The sequence below is a fragment of the Myotis myotis genome, unplaced genomic scaffold (assembly GCF_014108235.1).
Source record: "Myotis myotis isolate mMyoMyo1 unplaced genomic scaffold, mMyoMyo1.p scaffold_m19_p_4, whole genome shotgun sequence".
Taxonomy (NCBI): Eukaryota; Metazoa; Chordata; class Mammalia; order Chiroptera; family Vespertilionidae; genus Myotis; species Myotis myotis.
The window spans coordinates 11,210,670-11,229,766 of NW_023416346.1; the positions used below are offsets into that span (position 1 = coordinate 11,210,670).

General features: G+C 43.2%; 1 protein-coding gene across 4 annotated transcripts in view; it reads left to right on the forward strand.

The window, feature by feature from the left end:
• F8 (coagulation factor VIII) overlaps window positions 1-19,097 on the forward strand; it is a 97,818-nt gene that overhangs the window by 40,570 nt on the left and 38,151 nt on the right. For all 4 annotated transcript variants that reach the window (XR_004966916.1, XM_036304845.1, XM_036304848.1 and 1 more), the window contains 7 exons: window positions 35-185; window positions 1,000-1,209; window positions 3,345-6,423; window positions 10,254-10,389; window positions 12,001-12,213; window positions 15,506-15,734; window positions 16,137-16,319. Coding sequence is in view for 3 of the 4 variants with exons in the window: in XM_036304845.1 (XP_036160738.1) it covers window positions 35-185; window positions 1,000-1,209; window positions 3,345-6,423; window positions 10,254-10,389; window positions 12,001-12,213; window positions 15,506-15,734; window positions 16,137-16,319 (4,201 nt within the window). In the remaining variant the exon portion in view is untranslated. The remainder of the gene's footprint in view (window positions 1-34; window positions 186-999; window positions 1,210-3,344; window positions 6,424-10,253; window positions 10,390-12,000; window positions 12,214-15,505; window positions 15,735-16,136; window positions 16,320-19,097) is intronic.

A 19,097-nucleotide genomic window follows, 5' to 3' on the forward strand; every position in this document is an offset into this window, starting at 1 on the left:
AGTATTTCCTTGTTTCAATGTGTGTAATTAACAGATGATGTCAGACAAGAGAAATGTCATCCTGTTTTCTATATTTGATGAGAACCGAAGCTGGTACCTCACAGAGAATATGCAGCGCTTCCTCCCCAATGCAGATGGAATGCAGCCCCAGGATCCAGACTTCCAAGTTTCCAACATCATGCACAGTAAGTAAAGCAGCACCCGTCTAATGAGTAATAGACAAAGGGAAATTGAAGCCAAATTGATGACCATATAGTGGATTGCTTTATCTGCCATGCAAGTCATAGTTCCTTAAAAATCATTATATACAAACATATACAATTTTATATAAATGCATATGATCATAAAACATATTTTTTATTTAGAAAGCAACAAATATTTGGCGAACTTTTTAAAAGTTTTAAAAATATTTTTATTGATTTCAGAAAGGAAGGAGAGGGAGAAAGAGGTAGAAACGTCAGTGATGAGAGAGAATCATTGATTAGCTGCCTCCTACACGCCCCACACTGGGGCATGTGCCCTGATCGGAATCAAACCATAACCTCCTGGTTCATAGGTCGATGCTCAACTACTAAGCCACACCGGCCGGGCTGTCCTGCTTTTTGGAAACCCGTTAGTCCTTGAATCTGGAACATTAACATATTCATTTGGTTCACCTGATCAAATTTGTTTTTCTTTCTGAGTTTTCCTCTGTCTGGTTACTCCTTTCCCCCTTGCAACTATAAGCAGTTTGGAGGGAGACACTTTGAGACCATGCAAATCCCCTGCTCCCCACCCACACCCCCATATAGCACTCAAAGCCATCTCTACCATGATGGTCTATGACTCCCCTGCCCTTGGGATTAGGACCTAGCTGACCAAGTATTAACAATCGACTTTTCTGGAAGGTATAATGCTATCGCTTCTTGGACATAACCATCATTTCTAATCCTATCACGACAATCCAAACTAGTAAACCCTGATACTGCTAAACCCTCTTGATCTCCATTTCTTTTGCAGGCATCAATGGTTATGTTTTTGATAGTTTGCAGCTGTCGATTTGCTTGCATGAGGTGGCTTACTGGTACATTCTAAGTGTTGGAGCACAGACTGACTTCCTTTCTGTCTTCTTCTCTGGATATACCTTCAAACACAAAACAGTCTTCGAAGACACACTTACCCTATTCCCGTTGTCCGGAGAAACTGTCTTCATGTCAATGGAAAACCCAGGTTAGTTATTTACATTATTCTTTTTTTTAAATATATTTCATTGATTTTTTACAGAGAGGAAGGGAGAGGGACAGAGAGTTAGAAACATCGATGAGAGAGAAACATCAATCAGCTGCCTCCTGCACACCCCGCACTGGGGATGTGCCCACAACCCAGGTACATGCCCTTGACCGGAATCGAATCTGGGGCCCTTCAGTCTGCAGGCCGACACTCCATCCACTGAGCCAAACCGGTTAGGGCTACATTATTCTTTTAGTAACAGCTGTGATTGCACCACTAGCCACTCATATGCTTTTTGGTCCACTGGCCCACATTTGGGCAGATATTAAGTGGTTCAAGTGATTTCGGGTAATTGCAAGGTATTTTAATGACAGCGCCACATTAAGTTACTTAAAAGTCTTTGCTCTAAAAACTACCTTTAGCCCAGCTGGTGTGGCTCAGTGTTGAGTGTTGACCTATGAACCAGGAGGTCACGGTTTGATTCTCGGTCAAGGGCACATGCCCGGGTTGTGGGCTTGATCCTCAGTAGGGGGTGTGCAGGAGGCTGCTGATCAATGATTCTCTCTCATCATTGATGTTTCTCTCTCCCTCTCTCTTCCTCTCTGAAATCAATAAAAAGCATATTTATATCATGTTTTGTAACCTTTTTTTTCCACTTAATATATTTGATACTTTTCTATGCCAGTAAATATATATGAACATCATCATTATAAAAGATTGCTTAATATTCCATACTAGGATATTGTACTAGCCTTGGCTGATTGAAGAGCTCTTGTCTTTTGAAGCCTGAAATGTGCTTGTACCCGCTTGTGGTAGGCTCTGCTCTGTCTCTCTGGGTTACTTTGATAAGAACAAGTTCCAGGATTGATAACAGCTTACAAAATTAGCTTACTGACTCCCTGGTTAGATTATTGAGGCACAAGGCTGATCTATATATTTGTAGTGCTGATCAAGTCTCAAACTTGCCCAGGCATTTTATGCCTGTGCCAGAAGTTAGAGGAGACTGGCCGCTGAATTTTCTTCAAGGAAATTATAATCCTTTTGTGCATCAGTGATTATATCTCCTTTTTTATTTCAAATTTTTTATATATGAAATTTCTTATTTTTATTTGGTGATTTATTTTATTGAGTTTTTCATTACAAAAATCAACTCTTCTTTAAGCTGTTGGATTGAGATTTATTCACTAACTAGAGGCCCAGTGGTAGGGTCCTGCACTGGTAGGGTCCCTAGTGGCTGCCAGCTGCTGGCCAGGGCCTCCCTCCCTTCTCCTGGCCGGCCCCGCCGCCTGGTCCAACTCCTGGGCAAACTCCTGGTCGAGGGGACAATTTGCATACTATGCTTTTATTATATAGGTTGATGTGTTAAATTTATTTTTATTCAGATATGTATTTTTTTTCACTTATGCGTATGCTTCTACTTTACTACCATGAAATTCCTTCATTGGATAAACCTGGCCACAGTAGAAATTAATATTGCTAAAATTGTGGTGGGATTTGTATGTGTATTCTAATCCTAAATCCTACTCCCTTGTGCTTATTTACTGTGCAAATTGGTGATGCTGTGGATGCTAGGCATTGTGTTATATGATTAGAATGCATTATATGATGGGCTAGATACTATTAGCCTCATTTATAAACTGGAAAACTAGAACTCAGAGAGCTCAATTGATTTTCTCTAAGTCACATAGCTGGTAAATTGTAGGGCTAGGATTTGAATCCAGGCAATCTGACTCTAGAACCTGTGCCACTGTTATATAGCAATAACAGCTAGCCTATATCACCTTTCCTGAGTTAAGGCACTGTCATCATTAGCGCTCTGTGCGACTATTAAGACTCTCCACTATTGTGCATGCTAATTACATTTCTCCATTTTTATTCCAACATCTATTCACTTTTAATCACAACCCTTTCTTATGGTCACAAACAGATATACCACAACAGCAGCCATGCAAATCTCACTTTTGCTACCATTGCTAAACTACTGTTACAGGTTTAGAATACACATACCAATTACCTATAATGGTAACCAATTAGTATTTTTTCATTCTTCTGGGAATAGGAGATACCCTCTAACACAAAACTAACTTGGTACCTAGGTTATGAGTAACCAGAGTCTTATTCTTTCTCATCTCCAGGTCTGTGGGTTCTGGGGTGCCACAACTCAGACTTTCGGAACAGAGGCATGACAGCCTTACTGAAGGTTTCTAATTGTAACAACAGAAACACTGGTGATTATTATGAGGATCCATATGAAGACATTCCAACTTCCTTGCTGAATGAGAAGTATGTCATTGGACCCAGAAGCTTCTCCCGGAATTCAAGGCACCCCAGCACTAGGCAAGATCAATTTAGAGGCACTACAACTCCAGAAAATGATATGGAGAAGATTGAGCTTTGGTCTGGAGAGAGAACACCGCTGCATGAAGTACAAAGTGTTTCCCCTGATGATTTGTTGATGCTCTTGGGACAGAACCCTACTCCACATGGATTATCCTTATCTGATCTCCAAGAAGCCACATATGAGGCTGATGATCATTTACCTGGACCAATAGAAAGAAACAAAGGCCTATCTGAAATGGCACATCTCAGGCCAGAGCTCCATAACAGTAGGGACAGAGTATTTACTCCTGAGCCAGAACTACAATTAAGATTAAACGAGAATTTGGGGTCAACTATAAAAGTAGACTCAAAGAACCTTGATTTAACAATTTCTAATTTATCAAGCAATCTAATGACTTTACCAACAATTTCATCAGAAGAGTTGACAGCAGGTACTGAAAAGACAGGTTCCTTAGGACCCACAGATATGCCAGTTCACTTTAGTAATCAATTAGGCACCATTGTATTGGACAAAAATGCATCTCTCCTTATTGGGTCTGGTGTGCCTTTGGACTTAAGTAAGGAAGATAATGATTCCAAGTTGTTAGAAGCAGCTTTAATGAATAGTCAAGAAAGTTCACTAGGAGAACATGTATCATCAATGGAGAGTGATAGGTTATTTAAAGAGGAAAGAGTCCATGAACCTACTTCACTGACCAAAGATAATTCTTCATTCAAAATTAATGTCTCTTTAGTAAAGACAAACAAGGCACCAGTTATCTCAACAATGAATAGAAAGACTCACATTGATGGCCCAACATTATTAATTGAGAATAGTACATCAGTCTGGCAAGATATTACATTAAAAAGTAATGATGAGGTTCAAGAAGTGACTTCTTTGATTCCTGATGAAATGCTCATGGACAAAAATACGACAGCTTTGGGGCTAAATTATGTGTCAAATAAAACTACTTCACCAAAAAGTATGGAAATGGTCCACCATAAAAAAGAGGACTCTGTTCCAGTAGGTGCAGAAAATCCAGATACATCCATCTTGCCAGATTCAGCAAATTGGATGAAAAAGACCCATGACAAGAACTCCCTAAGCTCTGGACAGAGGCCTGATCCAAAGCAATTGATACCTTTAGGATCAGAAAAACCTGTGAACGGTCAGAATTTCTTGTCAGAGAAGAATAAAGTGGTAGTAGAAGAGGATGAGTTTACAAAGGACCAGGGACTCAAAGAGATGATTTCTCCAAACAGTAAAGACATATTTTTTACTAACTTGACTAATAGCCAAGAAAACGATACACACAATCAAGCAAAACTATCCCAGGAAGAGAGAGGAATGAAGGAAAAATTAATCCAAGAGAACGTAGTTTTGCCTCACGTGTATACAGTGAGTGGCACTAAAAAGTTGCTGAAGGACCTTTTTTTATTAAGCACTAAGCAAAATGTAGACAGTTTAAATGAGAGCGCATATACTCCAATACTTCAAGGCCCCAGGTCATTAAATGATTCAGCAACTAGAGCAGGGATTCACATGACCCATTTCTCAAAAATAAGAGAGGAAGCAAACTTGGAAGGCTTGGGAAATCAAACAAAACAAGTGACAGAGAAGTATCCAAGTCCTAATCCAAGTCCACAGAATGTTATTGCTCAGCGTGGTAAGAGGGATTTAAAACACTTTAGACTCCCAACAGAAGAAATAAAGCTTCAAGGGGGTGTAATTTTGAATGATGCCTCAACCCAGTGGTCCAAAAACATGAAATATTTGGCCCAGGATGCCGTCACACAGACAGAGTACCATGAGAAGAAGAAAAGGGCCATTACTCAGTCCCTCTTACCAGGTTTTTCTATGAGAAGTCATGGCATCAATCAAACAGATGGGTCTGCATTACCCGTTGTAAAGGCATCAGCATTTCCATCAATTAGACCTACAGATGTGACCAAGATCCCACCCCAAGACAACCCTTCTCATCTAGCACCAGCCTATACCTTTAGGGAAAGGAGTTCTGGAGTCCAAGAAAGCAGTCCTTTCTTACAAGGAGACAAAAGAAATCTCTCTTTAGCCTTCCTAATGGAAATGATGAGAGGTCAAGAAAATATTAGCTCTCTGGGAGAAAGTGCTACAAACTCACTCATATACAAGAAACCTGAGGATCCTGTTCTCTTGGAACCAGGCTTGTCTGAAGCATCTGGCAAAGTGGAATCTCTTCCTGAAGTTCATATTCATCAGGTAGACTCTTTGCCTACGAAAACTGGCAATGGTTCTCCTGGCCACGGGGATCTGGTAGAAGAGATCTTCCTTCAGAAAACACAGGACGCTGTTAAATTGAACAAAGTAAATGAACCTGGAAAAATGGCTTTTCCGAAATGGGCAGCCGAAAGCTCTGAAAAGACTCCCGCCAGGCTGCTAGATCTCTTTGCCTGGGATAATCAATATGCTACCCAGATACCAAGAGAAGAGTGGAAATCCCAAGAGAAGTCACAACAAAATATAACTGTTAAGACAAAAGACACCATTTCACCCCTAGACCCTTATGAAAACAATCATTCAATAGCAGCAATAAACGAAAGACAAGAGAAGCCCCAAAGTGAGGCCACCTGGGCAAAACAAGGCGGGACCGGAAGATTGGGCCTTCAAAATCCACCCGTCTTGAAACACCATCAAAGGGAAATAACCCCTACTCCTCTTCAGTCAGAGGAACATGACATTGACTATGATGATACCTTCTCAACGGAAACGAAGAGAGAGGATTTTGATATATATGGTGAGGATGAACGTCAGGACCCTCGCAGCTTTCAAAAGAAGACACGACATTATTTTATTGCTGCAGTGGAGCAGCTCTGGGATTATGGATTGAGCAAATCCCCCCATGCACCAAGAAACAGGTATGGGTACGTTGATTATTCCTTGGTCCTGCTATGGTGACCTTTGATTTTACCAAATACTGAAACAATAGGAAAGGGACAGCCAGTCTGCAGCAGTGTAACTCCAGGTGGCTTTATAGACCCCTGAGAACCAGATGGCAATGTCTAGAATTCAGCGGTTCTCAACCTGTGGGTCGCGACCCCTTTGGGGGTCCAATGACCCTTTCACAGGGGTCGCCTAAGACCATCAGAAAACACATATATAATTACATATTGTTTTTGTAATTAATCACTATGCTTTATTTATGTTCAATGTGTAACAATGAAAATACATCCTGCATATCAGATATTTACATGACGATTCATAACAGTAGCAAAATTACAGTTATGAAGTAGCAACGAAAATAATTTTATGGTTGGGGGTCACGACAACATGAGGAACTGTATTAAAGGGCCATGACATTAGGAAGGTTGAGAACCACTGGTCTAGATGAAGCTGAGGAGTAAATGGGAGGTTAGATGAGCCCAACAATGAAAGTTAGAGGATGGTAAATCCAGATGGCATGAAACTCGTACTCTGGTGGGATGGAGGAGAAGGAGAGGGGCTTACAGAAGGGTAGAAGTGTCAGAGTCAAGAAGCAGCAATGGAGAGTAGGAAGAAAGTCAACTTTATCAGCCTTATGAGCTGCCATAATAGTCATAGTGTCATGAGAGAGCCCTGAAGAGGCAGGAGGAAGAAGTGAAGTGTGTGACAAAAAAGTTGAGGATGTAGGAAAAGTTTTTCATGGTGCTTGGGGGTACAGAGGGCAAAGTTAGGGGAACAGAAGGAGGTTGGGCAGGGGAGAGAAAACAGAGAAATTTGGAAGGTAAACATAAGAGTTTATTGCAGTCATCAAATATTTATTGAGCACCTACTACATGGCAGACAATTTTGTAGGCATGAGTGCAGCAAAGTAGGAGCTCACATTCTGTTGGGGAGGGCAAAAGATAATAAATTAATAGAAAAATAAAGGGGAGAAACCAAGATGACGGCATAGGTAAACACTGGAAAGTGCTGCCTCCCACAACCACTTCAAAAATACAATGAAAAGACAAAACAGACATCATCCAGAACTACAGGAAGGCTGGCTGAGTGGAAATTCTACAACTAGAAGGAAAGAGAAAAGCACACCGAGACTCAGAGGAGGTGTGGAAGTAAAGTGCAGAGGTACGGAGGCTCGAGCACTCACGGAAAGGGGCTGGCACCTGAGGACGCCGCTGTCTTTTTGAATCGGGAGGGAGTCACAAGCTCCCGACTGCTCTGAACTCCAGTTCGGGGAAGTCTCTGAGGACCCAGGACTCATTCGGGGAGAAACTGGACTGTCTGGCAGCAGGCAAAACTCGGAACTTAAGGGAGGCTTTGCCTCAGAGATGCTTGCAGCTGTTACAGGGACACTAAGACGCGGGGCCCCTTAGAGCAGGGCTGAGGATCAGCCATAGCTGCTAGCTCCACCCTGTTGATTCCCTGAGACCCCGCCCCACCCAGGCTGTGGCAGAGGCTTTTGCATATGAATGCCTTGGCCCGTTGCAATCTGAATATTACCTAACAAACTGCAGCTGGGCCAGACAGACCCAGAACTTCCAAGAGAAGGCCCAAGGCCCCACAGCAGCTTGCATTGCTTCACAGCTGGGCCTCATCTGGGCACCTCCAAACCCCCAAAGAGGAAGGGGAATCTGCAGATCTCTTTGTAGCTCCTGCTGGGTAGCCTCAGGCAGAGGCTAAATTACCACCTCCTTAGATCCAAGAGCCAGTGTACCAAGTGGTCAGAGTGGGACCATCCAGATTATAACTCCTCAGATCCATAAGGGACACACTCAGGGGGCAGACTCAGTGAGCACCAAAGCCCCACTGAAGCAAGTCTTTCCCCAGAAGGGTGTCTCCAGCACAAAAGTTCTCCCACTGCAGACACAGCTGATTCTCACAGCCAATTGGCCTGGAGATAAATTCCTCCCAGTGATAACTACAACAATCAAGGCTTAACTAGAGCAAGACTGTGCACAAAGCCCACAACGGGGTGCACCAAGAGTGTCTACCTCAGGTAATTGGGGAGGCTGAGCCACTGGGCCCTATAGGACACCTAGCACACAAAGCCACTCTACCAACACAGGGAAGCATAAAAAATGCAGAGACAAAGAAACAGGTGACAAATGATAGAAATGGAGGAAAGCAAACGACTGGATATAGAGTTCAAAACCATTGTTATAAGGTTTTTCAAGAATTTTCTGGAAACCGCCAGTAAATTTAGTGAGACCCTGGAAGATATGAAAAAAGACCAACTAGAAATTAAGCATACACTGACTGAAATAAAGAATAATATACAGAGATCCAACAGCAGACAAGAGGATCCCAAGAATCAAGTCAAAGATGTGAAATACGAAGAAACAAAAGATGCCCAACCGGAAAAGAAAAAAGAATCCAAAAATATGAAGATAGTGTAAGGAGCCTCTCGGACAACTTCAAGCGTACCAACATCCAAATTATAGGGGTGCCAGAAGAAGAGAGAGAGCAAGATATTGAAAACCTATTTGGAGAAATAATGACAGAAGACTTCTCCTACCTGGTGAAAGAAATAGACTTACAAGTCCAGGAAGCACACAGAACCCCAAACAAAAGGAATCCAAAGAGGACCACACAAGACACATCATAATTAAAATGCCAAGAGCAAAAGACAAAGAGAGAATCTTAAAAGCAGCAAGAGAAAAAAAGTCAGTTACCTACAAGAGAGTACCCATACGACTGTCAGCTGATTTCTCAACAGAAACAATGCAGGCCAGAAGAGAGTGGCAAGAAATATTCAACGTGATGAATGCCAAGAACCTACAACCAAGATTACTTTATCCAGCAAAGCTATCATTCAGAATTGAAGGTCAGATAAAGAGCTTCACAGATAAGGAAAAGCTAAAGGAGTTCATCACCACCAAACCAGGATTATATGAAATGCTGAAAGGTATCCTTTAAGAAGAGGAAGAAGAAAAAGGTAAAGATAAAAATTATGAACAGCAAATACATATCTGTCAACACGTGAATATAAAAATCAAGTGAATAAAAAAATCTGATGAAGAGAGTAAACTGGTGAATATAATAGAACCAGGGGCATGGAAAGGGAGTGGACTGACAATTCTTGGGGGGAGAGGGGTGTGGGGATGCAGGAAGAGACTGGACAAAAATCGTACACCTATGGATGAGGACAGGAGGGGTAAGAGCAGAGGGTGGGGTGGGAACTGGGTGGAGGAGAGCTATGGGGGGAAAAAAAGAGGAACAACTGTAATAATCTGAACAATAAAGATTTAATTTTTTAAAAAATCAAAAAAAAAAGAAAAATAAATAGGGGCTCTTGATGATGCTATTCAGAAGATAGAATTGAATAATATGATAGAGTAACACTGGGGTGTTACTTTAGCTGTGGTGGTCAGAGAAATCCTTTATGGAGTTGAGACCTAAATGATGATAGATCAGCTCTAAGAGATGTGTCCACGCAAAGGGAACAGGAAGTGCAAAAGCCCTGAAACTGGGACATCCTTGTCCAGCCAGTATGGCTCGGTGGTTGAGCATCGATCTAGGAACCAGGAGTCACAGTTCAATTCCCAGTCAGGACACATGCCTAGGTTGCAGGCTCCATCCCCTGTGGGGAGTGTGTGGGGGCAGCCGGTCAATGATTCTCTCTCATCATTGATGTTTCTATCTCTCTCTCCCTCTCCTTTCCTCTCTGAAATCAATAAATATATTTTTTTAAAGGAAAAAAAAAGAAGGTGAGGTGTTTCTACACACCTGGTCCATAAAGATATTGCTTTTCCTCTGCTTTTGTCTTCAGGGCTCAGTTCAAGAAGGTGGTTTTCCAGGAGTTTACTGATGGCTCCTTTACTCAGCCCTTATACCGTGGAGAATTGAATGAACACTTGGGACTCCTGGGGCCATGTATAAGAGCAGAAGTCGAAGACAATATCAGGGTGAGTTGAGGACAATGGAATCACAAGGAAATGAATCCTGTGTATTTTTTGTCTCTGAGTATAAAAATAATGTATTATCATTTTTAAAAAATATAGAAAATAAAGAAGTTGAAAAATAATCTCATAAATATCATTTTGGTGTATGTTCTTTTTTCCTATGTATTCTTCTGTTTGTGTATTCAAAATTATACAATGTATAATTCTCCTATTTTGATTAAATATATCATAAACATTTCTAATGTCATTTAAAAATACTTCCTAAGTATATTTTTAAAGTGATTGCTTAATAGTCTATTACATGAATTTATGGTTTACTTAACCATGCACTTTGAATAACCCTATAATAGGTTTTTTTCACTATTTAAATAATGCTGCAATAACAACTTTTCCTAGGATAAAATTCTAAAAGTGAAATGTATGTGAACAGTTTAAGACTTTCTGTAACGAATGATCTCTTAATATTCTTTGCACATTTGACAATTTTGGAGGCAGTGCTTTTCTTATTAATTTATATTCTCATATATTATAGATCATTGATCATTTTAGTGAATAGTATTTTTCCAAGTTTGTTGTCTCTTAATTTTATATATAGTGGTTTTTTCATTAAAAACAGGAAGTAACCTGTAATCCAGTGGTTCTCAACCTTCCTAATGCCGCGACCCTTTAATACCGTTCCTCATGTTGTGGTGACCCCCAACCATAAAATTATTTTCGTTGCTACTTCATAACTGTAATTTTGCGACTGTTATGAATCGTAATGTAAATATCTGATATGCAGGATGTATTTTCATTGTTACAAATTGAACATAATTAAAGCATAGTGATTAATCACAAAAACAATATGTAATTATATATGTGTTTTCTGATGGTCTTAGGCGACCTCTGTGAAAGGGTCGTTCGACTCCCAAAAGGGTCACGACCCACAGGTTGGCGACCCACAGGTTGAGAACCGCTGCTATAATCTTTTCTTTATGCCACTTTCATAGCTTTCATGTTTATAAAAATCCTTCCCCATACAGAGACTTTTTTCTTAAAATCACCTATTCTTGAACTTTCTTTTACAATTTAATTTCTTAAAAATTAACTTTTTAACCATCAAAATTTCTATAGACAAAGTTATTTTGGTGCATTGTGGGAGCCAAAGGTCAAATTAGTTTTATTTTTTCCCCAAAATCGTCAATCATTGTCCCAATTGATGGTTTACATTAAGGATATAGAAGGGTATAAAATTATGGGATGGTGCCTTGATTTGTATTTTACTTTTCATATGTCCTATGAAACGTATCATTTTTTTTCAAATCTGAAAACCGGGCTTTTAAAAAGATTATGTGCATTCATCCTGAAATTTGTCATGAAGAACCTTAAGTACCAAGCAAGTCGTGAGATTATGGTCTCTTTAGGAATTTCCTCCTTTGAGTCCATGCCTTAAAACATTGTTAATTCAAAAATTCCTCAGCATTTCCTCTATAGATCTTTAGGTTTGGGTTCTTACAATAGCCATCCTATACCACTTTCTCTGGGTATTAAAACTTGGACAGAGCCAAAATAGGCATTACGATTAGGGATGTAAACGCTACAATACTTGCATTCTTTTTCTGTTTTGCTCTGCAGGTAACTTTCAAAAACCAGGCCTCTCGTCCCTACTCCTTCTACTCCAGCCTTATTTCGTATGAGGAAGATCAGAGGCAAGGAACAGAACCTAGAAAAAAGTTTGTGGAGCCCAATGAAACCAGAATTTACTTTTGGAAAGTGCAACATCAGATGGCGCCCACTGCCGATGAGTTTGACTGCAAAGCCTGGGCTTATTTTTCTGATGTTGATCTGGTAAGCAGGTCGACACTGTGCTGGCCACTTTCTGGTTTAAAAGAAATGGTCTTTGCAATATCTGCTAAGAATTTGGGTATTTATCTTAAGTATAATGGGAGGTTTTAAATAGGGAGAGGTAGCCCGACCGATGTGTCTCAATGGTTGAACGTCAACCGATGAACCAGGAAGTCACCAGTTCAATTCCCAGTCAAGGGCACATGCCTGGTTGCAGGCTCGATCCCCAGTGTGGGGCCGGCAGCAGGCAACTGATCCATGATTCTCTCTCATAATTGATGTTTCTCGCTCTCTCTCTCTCCCTCCCTCCCTCCCTCTCCCTTTTGCTCTCCCTCTCCCTTCCTCTCTCTAAAATCAACAAAGACATATTAAATTTTTTAAAATGTATTTTTATTGATTTCAGAGAGTAAGGGAGAGGGAGAGAGAGAGAGAAACATCAATGATGAGAGAGAATCATGGATTGGCTGCCTGCTGCACACCGCCCACTGGGGACCGAGCCCACAACCAGGGCATGTGCCCTGACCGGGAACTGAACTGTGACCTCCCAGTTCATAGATCGACGCTCAACCACTGAGCCATGCCATCCAGGCTTAAGTTTTTTCTTTGTTTTTTAATTAAATCTTTATTGTTCAGATTATTACATTTGTTCCTCTTTTTCCCCCCATAACTCCCCTCCTCCCAGTTCCCACTCCACCCTCTGCCCTCACTCCCCACCCACTGTCCTCATCCATAGGTGCACGATTTTTGTCCAGTCTCTTCCCACATCCCCCACACCCCTTTTCCCCCCAAGAATAGTCAGTCCATTCCCTTTCTATGCCCCTGATTCTATTATAATCACCAGTTCATTCTGTTCATCAGATTATGTATTCACTTGCTTTTTAGATTCACTTGTTGATAGATGTGTATTTGTTGTTCATAATTTGTGTCTTTACCTTTTTCTTCTTCTTCCTCTTCTTAAAGGATACCTTTCAGCATTTCATATAATCCTGGTTTGGTGGTGATGAAATCCTTTAGCTTTTCCTTATCTGTGATGCTCTTTATCTGACCTTCAATTCTGAATGATAGCTTTGCTGGATAAAGTAGTCTTGGTTGTAGGTTCTTGCTATTCATCACTTTGAATATTTCTTGCCACTCCCTTCTGGCCTGCATAGTTTCTGTTGAGAAATCAGCTGACAGTCATATGGGTACTCCCTTGTAGGTAACTGAGTTTCTTTCTCTTGCTGCTTTTAAGATTCTCTCTTTGTCTTTTGCTCTTGGCATTTTAATTATGATGTGTCTTGGTGTGGTCCTCTTTGGATTCCTTTTGTTTGGGGTTCTGTGTGCTTCCTGGACTTGTAAGTCTATTTCTTTCACGGGGTAGGGGAAGTTTTCTGTCATTATTTCTTCAAATAGGTTTTCAATATCTTGCTCTCTCTCTCTTCTTCTGGTACCCCTATAATTCGGATGTTGGTACGCTTGAAGCTGTCCCAGAGGCTCCTTACACTGTCTTCGTATTTTTGGATTCTTTTTTCATTTTGCTTTTCCGGTTGGGTGTTTTTTGCTTCTTTGTATTTCAAATCTTTGACTTGATTCTTGCGATTCTCTGGTCTGTTGTTGGGAGTCTGTATAATATTCTTTATTTCAGTCAGTGTATGCTTAATTTCTAGTTGGTCCTTTATCACAACATCGAGGGTCTCACTAGATTTCTTGAGGATCTCACTACATTTATTGGCAGTTTCTAGAAGGTTCTTGAAAAACCTTAAAAGTGTGGTTTTGAACTCTATATCCAGTAGTTTGCTTTCCTCCATTTCTGTCATTTGTGTCCTGTTTCTTTGTCTCCACATTTTTTATGCTTCCCTGTGTTGGTAGAGTGGCTTTCTGTGCTAGGTGTCCTATAGGGCCCAGTGGCTCAGCTTCCCCAATTACCTGAGGTAGACACTCTTGGTACACCCCCTTGTGGGCTTTGTGCACAGTCTTGTTGTAATTAAGCCTTGATTGTTGTAGGTAACACTGGGAGGATATGACCTCCAGGCCAATTGGCTGTGAGAATTAGCTGTGTCTACGGTGGGAGAACTTCTGTGCTGAAGACACTCTTATGGGGCAAGACTTGCTTCAATGGGGCTTTGGTGCTCACTGTGTCTGCCCCCTGAGTGTGTCCCTTATGGATCTGAGGAGTTGTAATCTGGATGGTCCCACTCTGACCACTGGGCACACTGGCTCTTGGATCTAAGGAGGTGCTAATTTAGCCTCTGCCTGAGGCTACCCTGCAGAAGCCAGCTGTAAAGCAATGCAAGTTGCCCTGGGGCCTTGGGCAGCTGCAGTTTGTTTAGTAATTTTCAGATTACAAAGGGCCGGGCCTTTCATATGCAAAAGCCTCTGTGCATGGCTTGGACGGGGCAGGGCCCCAGGGGATCAACAGGGCGAGCGGAGAGAGCAGTTATGGCTGCTCTCAGTCCTGTCCTCAGAGGCCCCGGCAATCGCTGTGTGTGCCTCTGAGAGAAAGCTACCCTCGAGTTCCGACCAATGCCAGACAGTCCTGTTAATCCTGTATGAGTATAGGTCCCCAGAGACTCACTCGGAACTGGAGCTCAGAGCCTGGGACTCCCTCCCGATTGAAAAAGACAATTGTGACCTCAGCCACCAGCCCTCTCCATATGCACCTCCGCACCTTTGTATTTTACTTCCGCACCACACCTCCTCTGAGTCTCGGTATGCTTTTCTCTTTCCTTCTAGTTGTAGAATTTCCACTCAGCCAGCCTTCCTGTGGTTCTGGATGATGTCTGTTCTGTCTTTTAGTTGTATTTTTGAAGTGGTTGTGCGAGGCAGCAATCTCCGGTGTTTACCTATGCCGCCATCTTGGTTTCCCTCAAGTTTTTTTGTTTATTTTTAATAAATAAATAAGAGCCCTGGCTGGTTTGGCTCAGTGGATGGAGCATCAGCCTGCGGACTGAAGGGTCCCAGGTTCCATTCCAGTCAAGGACATGTACCTTGGTTGCGGGCACACCCCCAGTTGGGGGTGTGTAGGAGGCAGCTGATTGATGTTTCTCTCTCATTGATGTTTCTAGCTCTCTATCCCTCTCCCTTCCTCTCTGTAAAAAAAATCAATAAAAGATATTTTAAAAAAATAAAAATAAATAAAAGGAGATAGCATCATATTTGTGTTTTAGAAATACTATTCTGGAATCTACCGAGGAGGATGAATCATACTGTGGGAAGATGGGGAGTAGATTGGAGTGGCATAAAAGTTGATGAGAAACCTACGCTGGTTTAGAGGTGGGGGAGCTTATACTCACAGGATTGGTGTCTTCCCTCTCAGGAGAAGGATATGCATTCGGGCTTGATTGGACCGCTTCTGATCTGCCGCGCCAACACTCTGAACCCTGCTCATGGGCGACAAGTGACAGTGCGGGAATTTGCTCTGTTTTTCACTATTTTTGATGAGACCAAGAGCTGGTACTTCACTGAAAACATGGAAAGGAACTGCAGAGGTCCCTGCGATATCCGGATGGAGGACCCTGCTTTTAAAGAAAAGTATCGCTTCCATGGTAACGTATCCCATGCCCAAATATATCCCACGCTCACTGTGAAAAGCAGCATGCACTATGACAAAGGAGCCTCGAGCCTGAGGCTTGGACACTGTATGAATTGAGAGTGTGTGTATGGGAGTGGAATCTTCAAAGAATCAATATTTTTGACTGGAGTGGAGGAAAAGAAACTTCTAGCTTGGCCGGCGTGGCTCAGTAGTTGAGTGTCAACCTATGAACCAGGAGGTCATGGTTCAATTCCCAGCGTGCAGGAGGCAGCCCCATCAATGATTCCCTCTCATCATTGATGCTTCTGTCTCTCTCTCTCCCTCTCCCTTCCTCTCTGCAATCAATAAAACATACTTTTTCTAAAAAAAGAAACTTTAATAGATTTTAACAGCCTTCTCTGTTCTCCTTCTCCAGCGATCAATGGCTATGTGATGGATACTCTACCTGGTTTAGTAATGGCTCATGATCAAAGGATCCGATGGTATCTGCTCAGCATGGGCAGCAATGAAAACATACATTCTATTCATTTCAGTGGACACGTCTTCACTGTAAGGAAAAAAAAGGAGTACAAAATGGCAGTCTACAACCTCTATCCAGGTATGGGCTGGTTTGTGCTCTTTCTTCTACTTTCTGTACTTATTGTATACTAGAGGCCCAATGCACGAAATTTGTGCAAGGGGCTCGGCCCTCACAGCCCTGGCTTCATCTGGAAGGTCATCTGGAAGGATGTCCGGAAGGTCGTTCAGCTGTCTGGTCTAATTAGCATTTTACGCTTTTATTATTATAGATTTACTTGAAATGGTCTAGGCACTGGGAATATGATCAGTGAAAAAAGCAGGCAAACTTCCTGTTCATGGGTAACTTACTTTTTCAAGTAACTTTACCCTACAGAAAGATAATAAATAAGTTCGTAAGTGAATATGATAATTTCAGATACAGATAATGTGCTATAAAGGAAATAGAATAGAATAAATGGATAGTTAATGGCATAGCACTTTCCTAGGAAAAGAGAGATTTTTTTTTCCATCTCAAATCCCACATATGGCACCAGTAGTTATCCAAGAAGTGACTTGTTTATGTCTGTTACCAATATGTTAACTACTACTTACAATGTTGATCAAAGCACAACTTCATTAGTTCTCCACTGTCCCTTTAAAACAGGTTTAATAGTAGGAATAAACTTGCCCCATTTTTGCATAAAACTTCTGATAGGACCAGTGACTTTTCTGCTTCACTCTTACCTTTTTTATGTATGATTTTATTGATTTTTTTATTTTATTTTAGAGAGAGACAGAGGAAGGGAGAGGAAGAGAGATAGAAACATTAATGATTGATAAACATTGATCAGCTGCTTCCTGCACACTCCCTACTTGGGATCAAGCCCACAAACTGGGCAGGCATATATCCTAACCGGGAATCAAACTAATGATCTCTTGGTGCATGGAATTGCGCTCAATCCACTGAGCAACACTGGCTGGGCCACTCTTATCCTTCCTATACAGTAGGTCCTCGAGTTACATCAGAAATCCATTCCTATGGCTTGACGTAATGTGATTTTCGCTGTAAGTCGGAACCCACCTACATAAGCACCTACGTCACTCACATGGAGCACATACACAGCAGTAATGAAGTGAAATAGTAAAAGAAAATTAAAAGAAAGATAATTCCTGACCTTTACTTGTGGTAAATCCTATCTAATAAAAGAGAAAGATGGTAATTAACGTACAACCGCTACCCTTCCCATTGGCTAATCACGGTGATATGCAAATTAACTGTCAGCCAAGATGCCAGCCGGCAGCCAGGCAGCTTAAACTGAACATGAGGCTTGCTTGCTTCAGTGACGGAGGACTGCAACGTTCCCGCCTGCCTTGCCGGCCTCTGAGCTTGCAGTTGAAGAAACATAGCTACAAATATAGAAGCTAAACAAAACCCCAGAAACCAGCTTTCAGCCAGCTGGGATCTCAGAGCTGGAGTTGATACAGAGTTTTGATTATAGAACCTAAACAAACCAGATACTTGCTTTCAGCAGCTGAGGCCTCAGAGCTAAAGCTGGCCCAGAATAAAAAAGAAAAAAAAAAGAAAAAAAGGAGCAGTTGGGAGCTTCAGTCCCAGCCTGAAAACAGCCCTCAGCCCCTCACCCAGACTGGCCAGGCACCCCAGTGGGGACCCACACCCTGAAGGGTGTGTGACCAGCTGCAAACAGCCATCATCCCCTCATCCAGGCTGGCCAGGCACCCCAGTGGGGACCCCCACCCTGATCCAGGACACCCCCTTCAGGGCAAACCAGCCAGCCCCCACCCATGCACCAGGCCTCTATTCTATATCGTAAAAGGGTAATATGCCTCCCAGCACCGGGATCAGCAGAGCCGCAAGGCCTCCCAGCACCGGGATCAGCGGAGCTGAGAGCCTCCCGGCACCGGGATCAGCGTGACAGGGGGCAGCGCCCAAACCCCCTGATCGCCCTGCGGCTGTGTGTGACAGGGGGCGGGGCCACAACCTCCCTATCGGCCCTGCTCTGTTCCTGACAGGGGAAGGCGCCCCAACCCCCTGACTGGCCCTGCTCTGTGCCTGATAGGGGGGAGCTCCCCAACCCCCTGATCACCCTGCGGCTCTGTGTGTGACAGGGTGCGGCGCTCCAACCCCCCACCCCCCACGGGCCCTGCTCTGTGTGTGATGGGGTAGAGCCATACATAATCTCCCCATCGGCCCTGCCCTGAGTGTGACAGTGGCGGCGCCGCAACCCCCTGATCGGCCCTGCTCTGTGGGTGATAGAGGGCGGTGCCCCAACCCCCTGATCTGCCCTGCTCTGTGCGTGACAGGGGGGAGCTCCCCAACCCCCTGATGGGCCCTGCTCTGTGCGTGACAGGGGGGAGCTCCCCAACCCCCTGATTGACCCTGCTCTGTGCGTGACAGGGTGAGGAGCCCCAACCCCCCTGATGGGCCCTGCTCTGTGCGTGACAGGGGGCAGCGCCCCAACCCCCTGATTGGCCCTGCTCTGTGGGTGACAGGGGGTGGCGCCACAACCTCCCCATCGACCCTGCCTTGAGTGTGACAGGGGGCGGTGCCCCAACCCCCCAATTGGCCCTACCCTGAGCGTGACTGAGGGTGGCATCGCAACCTCCCAATCCACCCTGTTCTGTGCATGACAGGGGGCAGCGCCCCAACTCCCCAATCGGCCCTGCTCTGAGCCCGACCAGGGGCTGCACCTAGGGATTGGGCCTGCCCTCTGCCACCCGGGAGCAAGCCTAAGCCAGCAGGGTGTTATCTCCCAAGGGGTCCCAGACTGCGAGAGGGCACAGGCCAGGCTGAGGAAACCCCCCTTCCCCCCTAGTGCACAAATTTTTGTGCACCGGGCCTCTAGTCCTATCTAATAAA